This window comes from Musa acuminata, chromosome BXJ2-2 (assembly GCF_036884655.1).
Source record: "Musa acuminata AAA Group cultivar baxijiao chromosome BXJ2-2, Cavendish_Baxijiao_AAA, whole genome shotgun sequence".
Lineage (NCBI taxonomy): Eukaryota > Viridiplantae > Streptophyta > Magnoliopsida > Zingiberales > Musaceae > Musa > Musa acuminata.
This window is the reverse complement of record NC_088339.1, coordinates 20,678,122-20,697,779: the sequence shown is the minus strand read 5'-3', so window position 1 is coordinate 20,697,779 and position 19,658 is coordinate 20,678,122. Positions and strand designations below refer to the sequence as shown.

The 19,658-nt window shown below is 40.8% G+C and overlaps 1 protein-coding gene across 1 annotated transcript; it reads right to left on the bottom strand.

Annotated features, from left to right (window-relative positions):
* Positions 1–1,451: 1,451 nt before the first annotated feature.
* On the bottom strand, positions 1,452–4,740 carry LOC135605283 (aquaporin SIP1-2-like). The gene is made up of 3 exons (XM_065095193.1): positions 4,213–4,740; positions 3,857–4,129; positions 1,452–1,708 (listed from the first exon to the last, which is right to left on the bottom strand). Exons 1-3 carry the CDS (start codon positions 4,504–4,506, stop codon positions 1,559–1,561), a joined length of 717 nt encoding a protein of 238 aa, XP_064951265.1. The 5' UTR covers positions 4,507–4,740; the 3' UTR covers positions 1,452–1,558.
* Positions 4,741–19,658: the final 14,918 nt, after the last annotated feature.

The window sequence follows — 19,658 nt, the reverse complement described above, 5'->3', positions numbered from 1 at the left end:
TGATCGAATCAAAAAAATAAATCAGACTATTGATCGATTAGATTCACTTATGATATTGATTATGTCAAAAAAAAAAAACTAGAATGAATCAATTTTGTTGATCGATTTTTTTATAACTTGCATTAACTTATTGGTTAAATAAAACCGATTATTTAAACACCTTTAATTGAAATCTTTTTATTATTTGCTTAAGATAATATTTATGTCAATCTTAAAATTAGTAATAATGTAAGAGAAAACCTTCATATCAATTAAATGCCTTTTTTCTTTCTTTTTTTTGGTTTCAATTGACTCTTCCATTCCTGCAGGAAGCTAAATCATTGGACTGAGGTACTAAGAGTTTTCCCAATAGGAAAGTTCAAAGTCCAACTTTTTATTTTCGAAGTAAACCATTCTCTCCATATGGTCACCAAAATAAACGCAATTTTGTAAATTCAAAATGCGATACAGAAATTATTCCTTAAGGTAGAATACTAGCATTTTAATGACTAAAAATGTATCCATTTTTGTCTCCCAAATATTCATATGCATCTCCTATTATAACATAATAAACTTTTTTTTTTAATATCAATGAACAATTCATTTTAGATATTGTCATGTATTATTCAATATGAATAAAAGTTTGTGTTTATTATATTAACTTATTACTATAAAAAATTCAGATAGCTAACCTCAAATAATTGAGATGTTACAATTTTGTTATTGTTGTATTAATATTTTTATCATATTCTATGCTAACAATGGTTTATTTTCATTTGCATATGGTTATTAATTTTAATATTTTAATTTTTTACTACACATAATTTAAAAGTATCATATAATTTTAAAAAAAAATTTCATTAAACATGCTTTCTGATTAGTTTCTAATAACTATGGATGAATTCATTTGTACTAACTAGCAACAACAGCGTGAATTAGGTAACACTAATCCAATCCATATGCCATCAAAACAGAGTACTTTCCAGCCATCAATTTAAGGTAAGTAGGATAAGTTTTCCTATTTGTCAACAGTAGAATCTCTAGATTTCAATAATTGGTACAGAAACTTCAGCAGATGATCCAAATATGTAGCCAAGAAATGTTTTTCACATGCCTAACATAATTTGGCAAGCAATCAATTAAGCTTGTACTGTGGCATCTCCTATAATTCAATACAGAAGACATCCCATGTCAAATGATGCATACAATTTCCTGATGAAAAATTAGAATTCAGCAAGTAGTTAAGTTAGCTTAAGGCATGCTTGGCCAACAGAAACTGGTTCTCAGCAGCCGCAATACCTATTACCCAAGTAGCATGCTCCAAGTTTCAACCCCACCATCAAGCAGTCATAACTAGTAAATACTTCTTCGCTGCAAATAAGGCCCAGAAGCAAAAGAGAAAATAAAACTTGCATGCCTACAGTTTTACCGGCCTATGTATCCTTCTAAAGCAGCAAGGCAGAGCAACTGGATAGAGACAAATGGTTACTTGAGTTTTGCCAGCAAATGTATTGTTTTACAAACTTATTACATTCTGAAGCCTCTCAAGATAAAAATTTTCAAACTGAACCTGATAACCTCATGCTTTTTTAGGCTTTTCTGCACGTCGAGGGAAGATAATCTTGAAAAACCAACCAGCAAAAATAGCACCAATGAAAGGGGCTATCCAGTAGACATAAAATTGCTCCCATGTATTATGGCGATTGCTGATATATGCCCAGCCAAATGCCTGTAAATTAGGAGGAGTTCATGAGTCACCAAACCTCCTCAATTATAATAATGTAATGTCAAAACAGATGATGGATAGACAGCTGATAAATGGTAAGCCACGAAGCAGTATTAAGTAAACTTTTTATGGCACAATAATTCTCATACATGACACCAAACACCCGACTACTAGTTTATGGTTTTTGAGTCAGTATGCTAACCAAAATTCTATAAAGTTTCAAAACGTTTACACAAAAGTGTTAACCACCTTAAATTTAACATGAAATAGACTATCTTTATAACCACAACAGAGAGGAAGAAAGAATCATAGATAGTTTGACATTAGAGAAAAACCTGTGAACCCAGTATCTATTATATGCATGATTGCCTACATCAGCAAGTGAAGAACATCATGGAACAAAAATGTCATTTACTGAAATCATAATAGCGAAGCTAATGTGGTTAAATGATACTCATAAATGTTTGTAACATCAATACGACATCCAGCAGCAACAGCTGTTGACCGTCTTGGCTGACATTTCATTTAGCATCTAAGCCCATTTTCTTTGCTCTCCACTTATTCATCAATAACCTTTGCCTAGTATCAATAGAAACAACATGTGTTGAACTCTAAGGGTGTGAGATTGCATAAGCTTGAATGTGGATTGGTTCACTCTCCTATATTCTTATCATCCCCAAAGATGATCTGGGAAGATGTAACAAGACTTGGCTCCATATTTAGATCAGTTTTCCTACTGATCAGTAAGCAGCAGGTTGTTTATTATAAACGCAAAACAATAAAGTAGCAAGAACTTAAATATAAAACTAACAAGAACACAAGTGTGACGTATACATAATGTTAAAGGTAAGTTTTGGTGGCATCTTAAGGTGGCTTCCTTTCTGTTATCAGTGCTAAGGTTAAAATCTCTCTGTTTGCAAAGACTGTAGGAAGTGTCCGACAATGGTTTCAGCCTTAGGGCTGTTGTTTTGGAGTGGTGTGATATATAAGAGGTTGGAAAAGAGGTGAAGAAGAAAAAGAAGTCTAAAGATGAAAGAAAGCATAAAGAAGAAAGGGAAAAGACAAGGAACAACATTTCATGAAAAAGACTTTAAAAGAGGAAAAAGGACTTTACAAAAAACTTCATTCATTTCTCTCATCTTCAACTGATACTCCATTAATTAATGGACCTTATCAAGACTTTAATCCTAACCAAGACTGGACTCAGACTATGCAGATAAAAAATGACATGAAAACTTTTTATTCCATAGGATCACAAATATATATTCATATATGACTCCATATCCAATCTATATTACTCAAACTAGGACTCTAGATCTATTTCTCAGAATTACAAGATAATAATGATAAAAAAGAAATAAACCATAGGCCTAAGCTGAACCAAAGATGCATCCACTTCTTTTTGTTGCAACCAATTATGTGGCCATGATTATTTTGGTTGGAACTTCTAAATTATAAATAAAATCATTACGATTTGGTGACAAATACAGGTTCGCAAGCACCAAACAACTCTTTGACCTCAGACATGTAGTCAATCAAAATCATCATGATTTAATTACCCAAGGTAAGAAGACACAAGGGACAAGAAGATTAATGAGACATATCGGATATAAAATAAAAAGTCAATTATAAGGTGCGAAGAAATAGAATAGAAGCTTATATTAACTGTCGTAAATTTAAAACGTATAAATAAAGATCGCATTAATTTTATGTTTACCTACCTTTTTAAGTATAGGAATCATTCTTCGCCAGAAAAGGTTGACTTTACCAAAATGATCCAAAGAGGCTACTTTACAAAAGAGAGGCTCTCTCATTTGTACTGTGGTTGGGTATTTTCGAGCAACTAAATTTTCATTATTAAAACTACTTCAACGCATTCTCAATAAAATTTGGGAAATTTACAAGAGATTCTGTAGGAGATCCCTCTTTTTCTTGAGGCGGCTTGATGTTCAAATCATGGTGATGTATATCCAAACTACTTGGAAAAGGATATTCTTCCAATACCATCAAAACTTGTGTTTCAAGTAGATTTCACTATCCCCAAGCAATAATCTAGAGCGGGTTCGATGAGAGAAGAGAAGGCAGCATTTTGTAATGAGGACGTCGAGAGGAAATAGAATTGGAAAAGAAAGGAAGACGGGGATAACTCACATTTGCAGGATTCATGGACGGTCCGGTGTAAGCAGTGCCTACCATAATTAAGGAGACAGTGCAGAAGGCGACCAGCCATGTCTTCACGATCGGGCTGCGAGGACCCCGGACGATGATCCAGAGCACGGCCACGTTGATGACGAAGGTCAGAACCCCCTCCGCGATGGCCCCCGTGTGCAGATCCACCTTCAACGAAGGCCCAGTCAGCATGTGCTTGTACTGTAGAGGCATCACTTCCATGATGGCCAAGACACCACCCACCGCCCCCGCCGCCTGCGACGAGGAACAATACAGCCAACAATCCACGACCGATCGATCGTTTTCTAAGCAAGATCGGATCCACAGATCAACGTTACCTGGGCGGGGAAGCGGACGGCCAGGGAGATGAGGTTGTCGGAGCCCAATCCTGCGGCGTAGAACCCGGCGGTTCCAGCGGCGTTGAAGCTTGCGCCGCCAATGGCGTTGCAGGCGATGTCGAAGACGAACACGAGGGCGAAGATGAGGGTGGTGGTGACGAAGACCGAGAAGGCGACGCCCTGGATCTGAAGAGCGGAAGTAATGAGCGAGGTGGCGACTCCCACGGTGGAGACGCAGAACATCCACAGGAACGTGATCAGGGCGTCCCCGGCGGCGGCCTTTATCGCGCCCATCGCCTCCTCCCACTCCCTCTTCTTGTTCTTCTTCTTCTTCTTCTTCTTCTTCTCCTTCTCCTTCTTCTTCCGCGGTGCAACGAAGACCGAGACCGTACACAACGAGGCTTCGGTCGACGTCTTACCGTCTCCTTCTCCTGCTCCGATCCTCCGGGAAGAGGAAGAAGAGGAGGAGAGTTTATAGGGTTTGGTGAATCGGGTTGGCTGAGAAGGGGGAAGGACGGGGAGCCATCTGTTTCCAACCACCGGCCATTTAAATGGGTAGACGATGAGATGAAACGATCACGCCGCATCCGACGTCCCTAATTTAACAGCAAAAGATCCTTTACTATTCTCCTTATCTCTTTCCACGCCGCTTTGAGATTAGCGCTGGAAGCACTTGCTGATTTGATGCAATCTTAGCCTTTCTCTCATGAAGAAAACTTGCATACTTTTTCTTTAATCAAAATAAAATTGCATTATATTTATATATATAAAGGGTATGGGGGTCACCCAAATCATACTAACATTTGGAATAACAAGGCATAGGGATTAACTTCGAATTTTCCTAAACAAAACAACTAGAGTTTGTGACAAAGAAATCATTTTTAATATTTTTATTTTTTAACAAAAAGTTGGGAATTCCAAAATGTTTGTTTGGCAACTAATATCATTAAACATATTTAAGAAGATACTGTGGATGGGTCAATCTTTAACAAACACATTCATGGTTAACCTATTTGTTAAGGTATCAATCAAAGTTATTTTTTCACTTTTATTCATTTTCCTTATAATATCATATTGATAATAAAAAATAATCATATAATATCAAACTGTTTTACTTGAGCTTCTTAGTTCCTTTTAAGAGTTGGATACTAGTCTTCATGGTCTAACTATTTCATAAAATATTGAATTCTAATCAAATAATAATAGTTTTTCTGTTGATTGGATTAGTTCAGCAAATTAGATATTAGAAAAGCGTTAAAGTAGTTCTTACTCACCGATCCAACTTAAAGGTGTTGATCTAATCCAATACTCTCTCTTTTTTATTAATTTTTGTTTTAGATAAAAAGTTAAAAATTTAGAGCTTAATTATAGATTATTCTTCTAATTAACTATCTATACTATTCTTATACTTTTTAAAAGTTATATTAAGATATTTATATTTATAAAAGTAAAATATTTAATCTGAGTTCTTCTCTAGACTCTATTGATGAAAATCAAGATGATAAATACAACTAATTATAGAAATAATTTATAATTAACCTAAAATTTGGGAATGTTTATTTGACAACTAGTCATTAAGTACATTTAGGAAGATATGATGTATTATTCAAAGCATCCAAAAGGAGATTTTTTTATTTTAATATTTATTTTAAGCTCACTCAACTGCTCTTATATTTCATATATATATGTATTTTTCATTCATAATCAAAAAATCGAGATTGATTTGATAGTAGAATAAGTGGTACATGAACCTCCTGTAAGGATATGCGTGAAACTACATTTGTATTTTTAATCTGCTATGGATATAAATATATTTGTATTGTAATATGTATTTTAGGAAAGGGGTTTGAATGAATGAATCCTCATGAAATGTCTCGAATATTTTATAAATAATATATAAAATTATATTTCAAAAGTTCATTGAATATTTAGATGATAAACTTATCCTTATAATATTTTTAATATTTATTTTAAAAATAAATATATATTTTGTATTTAATAAATATGTAATCTTATAAAAAATTGTATGGCCCAAATATATAATAAATAAAAATATATTTTTATAAATAAATATAAAAATTTAATAAATAAAAAAAATAAGACTTGTGAGAGAAGGGATGAGAAAATGAGGGTTAGAGTTTTTATTTATATAATGACAACCTTATCATTTTAGATAATATCATATGGTACTAAGAAAATAAAAAATATATATATATTAGCATCTCATAAATATTAAAATATTAATACTATCCTAATATTAATGTAACATTTAGGTCAAATGTAATTATTAAAAAATTTATCAAATATCAATTCGCATTTAAGATGTGCTTTGGAACTTCTCGATGTATATTTTAAATGTATTATCAAGCACATGCTAGTCATAGGTGTCCTACAAGCCAATCACGTAAGTGATGACACGTGACACAATACGTATTCTTTTTGTTTATTATATTTTAATATTTTATTACTTTATATTATTTGTTTATATATATGTATATATATTCATGGATTTGTGCAATGGGAATCAAATCCTAATGAGATCACGATAATGAGACTGATTCACTTTTAAACATAGACCTAAATAATCCTAGTCATAGGTTACTCGAAAGGAACATCGAGATAATCGGATATGCTAGTGTGTTGTACTTATTGGAGAATGAGTTCACTGATTGATCTACTCACAAAAAGTTGGATGGTTAATGATACCTCATTGTTAAATAGTGATTCTGTTGTCCTAGTGGTGTACATGGTTCTTAGACTTGAGACACCAAAAAATATCTTATATAAGTACTCTACTCTTTGATACCAAACTTATAGGTTTGGAAGTTTCAAATATAGCACAGTCGGTCATTGAGAGTGGTAGCCAACCTTACAAGGGCTATTGAGTGTCGATAAAGATTCATCCACTCTCAGTGTCATGAGAGGAATATCTCATGTATTCTTGCTCAGATAAACCCCTAGCTAAGGTCATTCAGATTGAGAGAGAGAGTTTTCTGGGAGAATTCGATTAGATCGAGACTTGTGGAGAAACCGTATGATATACGGTCATTCAGTTTGATAGCACCATAACCGATATACGGTCTCTAGGATATTAGATAGATAAGAGACTATAGATACACAGTAACTAAGGATAGATAGGTCCAAAGGATTGGATTCCCTTGTATCGTTTGGGGGCTACGGCATAGTAGTCTAGTACGTCTATAGTCGATAAATCGAGTTAATTATTACGAAGATAATAATTCACTGAGCTAGAAGGAGTTCTGATAGGTATGACTTATGACCAGCTCGATATTAGGCCTAGAGGGTCACACACATATAGTAGGTATTACGACGAGTAGAGGTTCAGATATGAGATATCTGTGGAGCCCTTATCTTATTGGATATCCAATAAATCCCTGAATTATTAGATCGGATGAGATCCAATAAGAGCCAATAAGATATTATTGAATAGAGATCCAGTAATCTAAGAGGCTTGTGTAGTTGTATGGAGATCTAATAGCTCCCTTTCTCCTCCTCAAGTAGTAGGTGTGGAGTTTTGGGTAATGATTGGAGGAGCATCGTCGTAGCCCTACTATGTGAATCACCACTAGAGAGGAAGACGTTTGACCTCTTTCATCATTTCCTACATATTTGCTGGGATTTAAGAATATATGATGTACCTAGGTAATACAACTAACTCACGCGTGGTTTTCAGTTTCACGAATTTTGCATATCAATCTTCGTATGACGACGAACACCTTTTTGGGAAATATAAGAATTTTATTTTATATTCTTCCGCTACGTATGTGATATCGCATCTAGACTTCCCTACAGTGGTATCAGATCCAGGTTGTTTGTGTGAAATATTGATTTTGACCTGCATATGTTGTTTTAGGAATACTTTTGACGTCAAAATCATTGACGCAAAAGGTGAGAAAGGGCAGCAACTGTTGTGGCCCTCGTAGAAGTGGCCAAATATTGTATGCAATGTTGGCCGGCTACGTGCAAGCAGCTGGCTGCCGATGGCCTGTAGTGGTGCCCACGAGGGCAAGTGGTATTTGTGGGCGACCTGCCTACAAGGGTGGGTGGTGCCAATGGGCGCGCCCATAATTGCGCTCGCTTTAAAAAGGGGTGTTGCTCACGAGCGAGCTGCCTGTGGGGTGTGGTGCTTGCTTGCGGGCGACTTGCCCGTAGGAGTGCCCGCCTATAGTGGCTCCCGATCGCAGGGGCGATGTCCCCGCCCCTCCACAGTGGTCATCGCCAATAGGGTGACGGCGGCTACAACGCAACAAAGGGGAGAGTTAGTGTTTTTTTGGGCAAAAGGATAGCTTTGCCCCTCAAAATTTGAGAAATTTCATATTTTATCCTTTTATTCAAATTATCAAAATATCCTTTGCAATTGAAAAAAATTCCCTATATAGATCCCTAATTTTAAAAAAAATATTAGTTAATTAAAAAATTTAATTAACTATTTTATTATTATCTAGTAGTCCTATATAATGATATTTACATGTGATGTATGATGTGGATGGATGATCATGAAATCTATAATGTGTGTACATGTGATTATTATTATTATTATTGGGCCTACGAGCCTCCAATTTTATTCTCGTTTATTGTTAGGCCTGTGTGTCTATGATTAAGTTATAATCACATGAGGAGGTGCAGTGGGAGCATGGAAGCTATAGCAAGATTCACAAGGTCAAGACGGACGATCACGACACATGGAGATGCGTTGAGATGCCGACAGAACCGACAAGGACGAGATGGACGATCACAGGGCACGAAGATTCATCGTTGCATACATAGATCTTAATGTGAGTAATTAGGCCTACTGGCTTGGGCCTGATCATATTAGGATGTGGTCCATGATCATCTGATATGATTGCTCATGTGATGTGTAATTGTTTGTATACCTATTAGATATGTATATATATTTGCATGTGATGTAGATATATATTAAATATGTATATGTGACATGTCATATTAGGAGATCAAATCAAAATCCCCTCTCTCGATAATATTAAGTTGGTAAACGTGAGGTAATTAGATTGACTCACATGACCTTCCATCGTTATAGGTAGGGATCGATTCTTGACGTAGGTTGAGTTGGTCGATGTTGAATCTCAGATTTTTGCTAGTCATAGGTGCCCAGCAAGCCAATCACGTGAGTGATGGCACGTGTGACTTGATACAGAATCTTTTTGCTTATTATATTTTGACGTATATCACTTTATAACTATTGCATAAATGCATACATATATTGTGATGTCCTTGGATTTGTGCAATGGGAATCGGATCGTGATGAGATCACGATAATGAGATCGATTCACCTTTAAGCACATATCCTAAATAATCCCGGTCATAGGTTACTCGAGAGGGACATCGTGATAACCGGATAGACTGGTGTGCTGTATACCCGTCCATATGATGGATGCAGCTGGTCTCATAGCTGCTCGTGTAGGGACACTAGGGATACAGTACAGGTGCTCATTGGAGAATGAGTTCACTGATTGATCCGCTTACGGAATGCTGGATGGTTGATGATGCCTTATTGTCAGACAGCGATTCCGTAGTCCTAGTGGTGTATCTGGTCCTTAGACTTGAGACACCAAGGATGTCCTATATGAGTGCTCCACTCTTTGATACCAGACTTATAGGTTTGGTTGTCCCAGATCTAGTATAGCTGGTCATTGGGAGTGGTAGTCGACCTTACGAGGGCTATTGAGTGTCGATAGAGGATCATCCACTCTCGACGTCATGAGAGGAATATCCCATGTGTTCTTGCTCAGACAAATCCCTGGCCAGGGTCATTCGGATTGAGAGAGAAAGAGTTCTCCGGGAGAATCCGATTAGAGCGAGACTCGAGTAGAAACCGTATGGGTCTGACAACACCATGCTCGATATATGGTCTTTGGGATATTAGATGGATGAGGGATTATAGGTAACGGTAACTGAGGACAGACAGGTCCAATGGATTGGATTCCCCTGTATCGTCTGGGGACTACGGCATAGTGGCCCAGTACGTCCATAGTCGATGAGTCGTGTGAATTATTACAGAGATAATAATTCACTGAGTTAGAAGGAGTTCTGACAGGTATGACTCACGCCCAGCTCGATATTGGGCCTAGAGGATCACACACATATGGTAGGGATTGCGATGAATAGAGGTTCAGATATGAGATATCCGACGGAGCCTTGCCTTTCCTATTCTCCTTTTCCTCTCCACCTCAAAGTAGGCCTGGAGTCTTGAGGAGCCTCAAAGTAGGCCTGGAGTCTTGAGGAGCGTCGTCGTCGTAACCCTGCTGTGTGGAGCTAGAGAGGAGGACGCTTGACCTCCTTCATCCTCTCCTAAGGATCTGCAAGGAAACAGGGATATACGATCTCCCTAGGTAACACAATCTACTTTATACGCAGTTTCATGTTTCGCGGATTTTGCGCACCAGTCTTCGCACGACGACGAACATCCTTTTGGGAATCGGGGATTCTGTTTTCTTGTTCTTCCGCTGCGCATGTGATGTCGCCCCCATGATTTCCCAACAGTGGTATCAGAGCCAGGTTATTCGTGCGAATGATTGGTTTTGAACTGCGTGTGTTGTGTTTAGGAAGAATATTGACGTCAAAATCGTTGACGCAAAAGCGAGAAAGGGCAGCAACAGTTGCTGCCCTCGATCTGCGAGCGTGAACCGCAGCCGCAGCCAAGCACAGCGCCGGCGCATGCGCAAGCGCTGTGCCTGCAGCAGCCGGCCGGCGGTCTGCTTGCAGCAGGCTTGCGGCCGGCGGGGCTGGCAGCCCGCGGGTAGAGGCGCCTGCGGCCGCTGAGCCCGCGGGCTGAGGCGCCGCGGGGCAGCAGCGCGGGCTGAGGCACCGCAGGGCAGCGGCGCCTGTGGCCGCTGCACCCACGGGCAAAAACCCCGCAGGGGCGACCGCCAGCGAGGCAGCACCGCCTGCGAGCGCTGCCTCGCGGGCAGAACCGCCCGCGGAGGCGGCGGCGCCCGCAGGGGCGCCAACCTGCAGGGGCAGCACCGCCTGCGGGCGTTGCCCCGCCGGCAGAACTGCCCGCGGAGGCGGCGACGCCCGCGGGGGCGCCCACCTGCAGTGGCAGCGCCGCCAGCGGGCGTGCCGCCCGCAGGCGAGGGCAGCGCCCCGCCCCTCGCCGCACGGGCCGCCGCCAGCGTGGCGGCGGCGGCGGCGGCAGCAGCAAAGGGTAGTAGGGCAATTAGGGTTTTCTGGGCAAAAGACAGTTTTGCCCGTCAGAATTTGAGAAATTCCATTTTCTGTCTTTTGTCCAAATTACGAAAATACCCCTATAAATTCAGAAATTCCCTACATGTCCCTGATTTCAGAAAATATTAATTAATTAAAAGGTTTAGTTGATTATTATTTTTATTATTATCTAGTAGTCCTACATGATAATTATTTATACATGTGATGTATGATGTGTGAACGGATGATCATGGACTGTGTGATGTGTGTACTTGTGATTATTATTATTGAGGTCTGCGAGCCTCCATTATATTTCTTATTTATTGTCGGGCCTGCGTGCCTATGATTAAGTTGTAATCACATGAGGAGGCGCAGCGAGAGCGTGGATGCGATAGCGGGACCCACGAGACGGACGATCGTGATGCATGGAGATGCATCAAGATGTCGACGGAACCGACGAGGACAAGATGGATGATCACAGGGCATGGAGATGCACCGTTGCACACATAGATCTTGATGTGAGTGATTAGGCCTATTGGCTCGGGCCTAATCACATTAGGTTGTGGTCCATGATCATCTGGTGTAATTGATTATACACATACTAGATAAGTATATATATTTGCATGCGATGTAGATATATATTAAATATGTATAGTGTGACATGTCATATTAGGAGACCAAATCTTAGAAACATCTCTCGATAATATTAAGTCGGTAAACGTGAGGCAATTAGATTGACCCACGTGGCCTTCCATCGTTATAAGCAGGAACCGATTCCCGGTGTAGGTTGAGTTGGTCGAGTCCCTCGAGACTCACCTATATCGCGATTCGCTATCTTGCTTACGACATAGAGATGTCACCGGTGACCTGAGGGCATGGTATACTTGGTCGAGTCCCTCGATGGTATATCATCAAATCAGACTTATCTTGTAACGAAGGTGTTGACTTAACCGAGCATCATGGTTGGTCGAGTCCCTCGAGGCCATGGTGATTCGGAGGCCGAACAGGACGGGAATCACAATGAGTTGTGATTGGTAAGAGTTGCCTACCTTTTAGGCTTAGTGTGATTGGTCGAGTCCCTCGAGGTTACATTAAGACGTTGATTGGATCCTGATCCCCACTAGAAGTCTGCCGGAGACTTCCGTTTCACGTGCTGAGGGTGTCGCGTGACTCGTTAGTAAAATAGTGGGAGCATATTAAGATAGAAGTCCATATCTTGATAGTTTATTTCTTGCAAAATATGCATGTTATTCATTTCTGCTGCATCTTTATTTTCAGAAAATATTGCTTTTAAATCCCTTACGTGGCATACTTGATGTCAACCGCTTAACTGGTCCAAATTATACGGATTGACTCCGTAACTTGAGAATTATTCTCACAGCGGAGAAAATCGTGTACGTCCTTGATACAGTGATACCTACGCCCGAAGAAGGGGCAAACGAGGATGAGATCGCTCGCTACGTGAAGTACATTGATGACTCCACTCTTGCTCAGTGCTATATGTTGGGCTCTATGACTCCTGAGTTACAGAGACAACATGAAAAGATGGATGCCAGATCCATTCTCCTACATGTTCGCAAATTGTTTGAGGAACAGGGAAGGACTCAACGATATGAGATATCCAAGAGCCTTTTCCGTGCTAGGATGACTGAAGGGACACCGGTTCAGAACCATGTCCTAAAGATGATTGAGTGGATAGAGAAACTCACAGGTCTAGGAATGGTCTTAGAGGATAACTTGTGTGTGGACATTGTGCTTCAGTCCTTACTAGATTCCTTTTCACAGTTCATAATGAATTTTAATATGAACAAGCTTGAGGTGACTCTCCCAAAGCTCCTCAATATGTTGAGGGAGGCAGAGAGTACTATTAAGAAAGAGAAGCCAGTTCTCTACACCGGTGAGACCTGAAAGAAAAGGAAAGCAGAAAGGTCCTTTAAGAAGGGAAAGGGCAAGGGTAGACCAGGTAAAGCAAAAGTTGCTAAGAAAGACCCAGCAAAGGACAAAGGCCAGTGCTTCCATTATGGTAAAGATGGGCACTGGAAGAGGAACTGCAAAGAGTACCTTACAGAAAGCGCGAAACAAGAAGCTTGGTGAAGCTTCAGGTACATTCATGATCAATCTCCAATTGTAAGATTTTTGTAATAGTGCATTGGTATTGGATACCAGTATTGCTTATTACATCTACAATTTATTATAAATTCTAGCAAAGCCGAGGGGAGATTGACGAGAGGAATATTGCATAAAGGTTTGTTTATGCAAGACACTACTCCACATATCATGAATATAAGTATCTAAGAGGAAACGAGATGAGGTGAACAGTGCATACCTATGGCATTGTAGGCTAGGTCACATCCATGAAAGAAGGATTCAAAAGTTGCTAAATAATGGATATCTAGATCCATTCAACTACGTGTCATATGCAACTTGTGAACCTTGCATTCGTGGAAAATTGACCAACTCTCCATTTAGTGGAATTGGATAGAGAGCCACTGAGTTATTGGAACTCATACATAGTGATGTATGTGGACCCATGTCAACTCATGCAATTGGAGGTTACTCCTACTTCATTACATTTACTGATGATTTCTCAAGGTATGGATATGTGTACTTAATGAAGTACAAATCCGAGGCCTTTGATAAATTCAGAGAGTATAAGAATGAGGTGGAGAACCAGACTGGAAAGAGTATCAAAACTCTTCGATCAGATCGAGGAGGTGAGTACTTAAGTACAGAGTTTAATCAGTTCCTCAAGGACCATGTGATATTATCCCAATGGACACCTCCTTATACACCTCAGCTCAATGGTGTCTCTGAAAGGAGAAATCGTACGTTATTAGATATGGTACGGTCCATGATGAGTTTCGCTGACCTACCCATCTTATTCTAGGGATATGCCCAGGAAACCGCAGCTTACCTTCTGAAGAAAGTTTCAACTAAGTCGGTAGTGTCTACACCATATGAGATATGGAAAGGGAAGAAGCCTGATCTAAAGGTTGTTAAGATTTGGGGCTGCCCTGCCCATGTTAAAAGACACAACCCCGATAAGTTAGAATCAAGGACAGAGCGATGCAAATTTGTGGGATACCCCAAGGAAACTTGTGGGTATTATTTCTATCATCTCGAGGACCAAAAGGTCTTTGTAGCTAAGAGAGTAGTGTTCCTTGAGAAGGAACACATTCTTGGCGGAGACAGTGGGAGAATGATAGTGTTGAGCGAGGTTGGAGAACCAAGCTCAAGCACCACTCTACAGCCCGAGTCTGTTCAGGTACCTAATACACAAGTTTCAACTTTACGCAAGTCTAATAGAGTATCTCATCCTCTTGAGAGATATGTAGGACATATTAGAGGAGAGGATGTTGAAGATATTGATCCTCATACCTACGAGGAGGCTATTATGAGTATAGACTCCGGGAATTGGCAAGAAGCTATGAATTCTAAGATGGATTCTCTGTACTCCAATAAGGTTTGGAACCTAGTTGATGCGCCCGAAGGTATTGTACTCATCGGTTGCAAGTGGATCTTTAAGAAAAAGATCGGAGTAGATGGAAATGTAGAGACCTATAAAGCAAAGCTAGTGGCTAAGGGGTATCGTCAAAGGCAAGGTATTGACTACGACGAAACCTTCTCACCCGTAGCAATGCTAAAATCCATTAGAATTCTATTGGCTATTGTAGTACACTATGATTATGAGATCTGGCAGATGGATGTGAAAACCGCATTCCTCAATGGGAACCTCGTGGAGGAGGTGTATATAATGCAACCTGAGGGATTCGTGTCCAAGAACTGCCCATATAAGGTGTGTAGGTTGCTTAGATCCATTTATGAACTAAAGCAAGCTTCCCGAAGTTGGAACATAAGATTTGATGAGGCAATCAGATCTTATGACTTCGTTAAGAACGAAGATGAGCCTTGTGTATACAGAAAGGTAAGTGGGAGCGCTATCACCTTTTTGGTGTTATATGTGGATGACATCCTGATCATTGGGAATGATGTAGGAATGCTATCCACAGTAAAGGCTTGGTTATCTAGACACTTCTCCATAAAGGACTTAGGAGAAGCATCCTATATCTTGGGGATTAGAATCTATAGAGATAGATCCAAGAGGATGCTTGGCTTGTCCCAGTCCAGGTACATAGAAACCATTGTCAAAATGTTTGGCATTGAAAATTCCAAGAAAGGGCAAACATGGATATGATACCTTATGCCTCAGCAATAGGGTCTATCATGGATGTCATGCTATGTACTAAGCCTGATATAGCGCATGCTCTGAGTGTCACGAGCAGGTATCAAGCGGATCCAAGCTTGGAGCACTGGAAAGCAGTAAAGTGTATCCTTATGTACTTGAGAAGGACTAAGGATCTTTTGCTAGTATATGGAGGTAATAGCCTTAAGGTTGAAGGCTACACTAACTCAAGTTTTCAGTCTGATGTCGATGATAGCAAGTCGAATTCAGGGTATGTGTACACCTTGAATGGAGGAGCAGTGTTCTGGAAGAGTTCCAAGCAAGATACCACTGCTGACTCGACCACAGAGGCAGAGTACATTGCTGCATTAGATGTAGCAAAAGGAGGGAGTTTGGGTGAAGAAGTTCATCACAAATTTGGGAGTCGTGCCGGGAAGCGAGGAGCCGATTTCCTTATATTGCGACAACTATGGGACGATTACTCAAATAAGGGAACCCGGGTCTCATCAGAAGTGTTCTGAGGAGGTTCCAGCTTATCAGAGAGATCGTAACCCGAGGAGATGTAGCAGTGGAAAGAGTTCCATCCGAAGATAACATTGCAGATCCACTGATAAAGTCGTTGTCTCATTTTGTCTTTGAGCGTCACAAGGGTTTGATGGGGATCAGACACATAGGTGATTGGCTTTAGGTCAAGTGGGAGATTGCTAGTCATAGGTGCCCAGCAAGCCAATCACGTGAGTGATGACACGTGTGACTTGATACAGAATCTTTTTGCTTATTATATTTTGACATATATCACTTTATAACTATTGCATAAATGCATACATATATTGTGATGTCCTTGGATTTGTGCAATGGGAATCGGATCGTGATGAGATCACGATAATGAGATCGATTCACCTTTAAACACATATCCTAAATAATCCCGGTCATAGGTTACTCGAGAGGGACATCGTGATAACCGGATAGACTAGTGTGCTGTATACCCGTCCATATGATGGATGCAGCTGGTCTCATAGCTGCTCGTGTAGGGACACTAGGGATACAGTACAGGTGCTCATTGGAGAATGAGTTCACTGATTGATCCGCTTACGGAATGCTGGATGGTTGATGATACCTTATTGTCAGACAGCGATTCCGTAGTCCTAGTGGTGTATCTGGTCCTTAGACTTGAGACACCAATGATGTCCTGTATGAGTGCTCCACTCTTTGATACCAGACTTATAGGTTTGACTGTCCCAGATCTAGTACAACTGGTCATTGGGAGTGGTAGTCGACCTTACGAGGGCTATTGAGTGTCGATAGAGGATCATCCACTCTCGGCGTCATGAGAGGAATATCCCATGTGTTCTTGCTCAGACAAATCCCTGGCCAGGGTCATTCGGGTTGAGAGAGAAAGAGTTCTCCGGGAGAATCCGATTAGAGAGAGACTCGAGTAGAAACCGTATGGGTCTGACAACACCATGCTCGATATATGGTCTCTGAGATATTAGATGGATGAGGGATTATAGGTACACGGTAACTGAGGACAGACAGGTCCAATGGATTGGATTCCCTTGTATCGTCTGGGGACTACGGCGTAGTGGCCTAGTACGTCCGTAGTCGATGAGTCGAGTGAATTATTACAGAGATAATAATTCACTGAGTTAGAAGGAGTTCTGACGGGTATGACTCACGGCCAGCTCGATATTGGGCCTAGAGGGTCACACACATATGGTAGGGATTGCGATGAGTAGAGGTTCGGATATGAGATATCCGACGGAGCCATTGTCTTATTGGATGCAGATCCAATACCCACTAGGGGAGGACCCATTAGGGTTTGACAAGGGACCTCTATAAATAGGAGTGATTCAGAGCCTCATAGGCTACAGCCTTTGCTTGCCTTTCCTATTCTCCTTTTCCTCTCCACCTCAGAGCAGGCCTGGAGTCTTGAGGAGCGTCATCGCAACCCTGCTATGTGGATCACCGCTAAAGAGGAGGACGCTTGACCTCCTTCATCCTCTCCTAAGGATCTGCAAGGAAACATGGATATACGATCTCCCTAGGTAACACAATCTACTCTATACACAGTTTCATGTTTCGCGGATTTTACGCACCAATCTTCGCACGACGACGAACATCCTTTTGGGAATCGGGGATTCTGTTGTCTTGTTCTTCCGCTGCGCATGTGATGTCGCCCCCATGATTTCCCAACAATTTTGATGATGAAACTAATTGATTGTGTTTAGATGTTTAACTACATTTTGAGTGATGCAGGTCTACTCGATCAGGATTAGATAGTTAACGCAGGAGGAATTGACGTTGCGTCGGAGGAGATCACGTTAGGATATTGGACGACAGAAGGCTTCGGACGTTGGGCATCGGGCCAAGGAGAGCGGAATTGTGCCAAGGATATCGGGATTGCGGAGGTCAACCGCCGATTGGGCAACAAGCCGCATGAGAGAATGATGCGCTGAGGAATCGGACGAAGCGTCAACCAATGACGTGCCGGGCAACAGAATGTCAATTCGCGTTGTAATAATTGTCTATATCGGAGTAGAGTTTTGGCTTGTGTGTGCAGGATTAACTACGATAACGATGAATACATAAAGCGAAACAAAGTGCCGGAGTCCAGCGCGAAGGATTCGTTGCGAGTTCGAGAGTTCGATGGAAGTCGGAAGGTTCGTCGGGAATACTACCGGAACTAGCCGAGAATGAGTAGGGAGCTTGCTGAAGGGTTTTTCGGAAGCTCACCGGAAGGTTCGTTGGAAGTTCGCGGAGCTCACCGAGAAAGATCAGAGCTTACTGAAGAAGCTCGTTGGAACTCGCCAAGATCAAATCGTGAAGTCTAGGAGCTTGCCGGGAGTCCGCAGAATGGTTTCCGAGAGTTTATCGAAAGACCGCCGAAAGTTCGCTGGAAGCTCGCCGAAAGAAGTCTTGACTTGCGGACTTTGTAATAGCTTAGGAAATGTCTTTAAATTCATAGTTAGCACGTTAATTAGGGTTAGGATTAGATGTTAATCTTACAACTTAAGTAGGGGCCAATTAGGCCCGAGTTCGGACTGGTTTGGGCTAAGTTTGGAGCCCAACTAGTGAGCTGAAATAGTGTAGGCGGTCAGCACCCGAGAGGTCGGGCGGTGGCACCGCTAACCTCAGGAACCCAAGAGAATTCAAAATTTGGAGCCCAAATTTGAATCCTCTTGGGGCCTATAAATACCCCTCAATTCTCAGCAGAGAACATAACCTTTGAGAAGCAAGAGATTAAGATAAAAGTCTTAGCAAAGTCTTTAGCAAGTTTTTGTTTTCAATAGCTTAAGTGTTCACCTCCCTCTTTCTCTTTGAGAATTTGTAAGAGTGTGAACCACTTGTAAAAGGTTGTAAGAGGGGTATTTGTCCTTCCCCTTCAAAGTGATTTGCTAGTGGAAGTTGGGAGCCTCATTGAAGAAGGCTTCACAAGTGGATGTAGGTCATTTTGACCGAACCACTATAAAATTGGTGTATTCTTTTGTTTGCATTTACTTATTGCTATTTACCTTACTGCAAACCTTCAAACGTGCTTTACTTCCTCATTACTTTTGCTGCACACCTTTACGAACATGCTTTCAAGTTAAGCACTTCCGAGTTCGGTTTTTTATCGTACGAAAGATTTTCCAAAATCGACGTTTTAATCCGCTGCACTAATTCACCCCTCCCCTTCTTAGTGCCGCTCCGATCCTAACAGTCGAGTCCCTCGAGGCTCACCTATATCATGATTCACTATCTTGCCTATGACATAAAGATGTCATCGATGACCTAAGGATATGATATGATTGGTCGAGTCCCTTGAGGGTATATCATTGAATCATACTCATCTTTTAACAATGATATTGACTTAATCGAACATCATGGTTGGTTGAGTCCCTCGAGACCATGGTGGTTCGGAGGATGAACAGAACAGGAATCACAAGGAGTTATGATCGGTAAGAGTTGCATACCTTTTGGGCTTAGTGTGGTTAGTTGAGTCACTTCAGGTTATACTAAGATGGTGATCGGATCTCAATCCCCACTAAAAGTTTGTCAGAGACTTTCGTTTTACGTGCTGAGGGTGTCAAGTGACCCA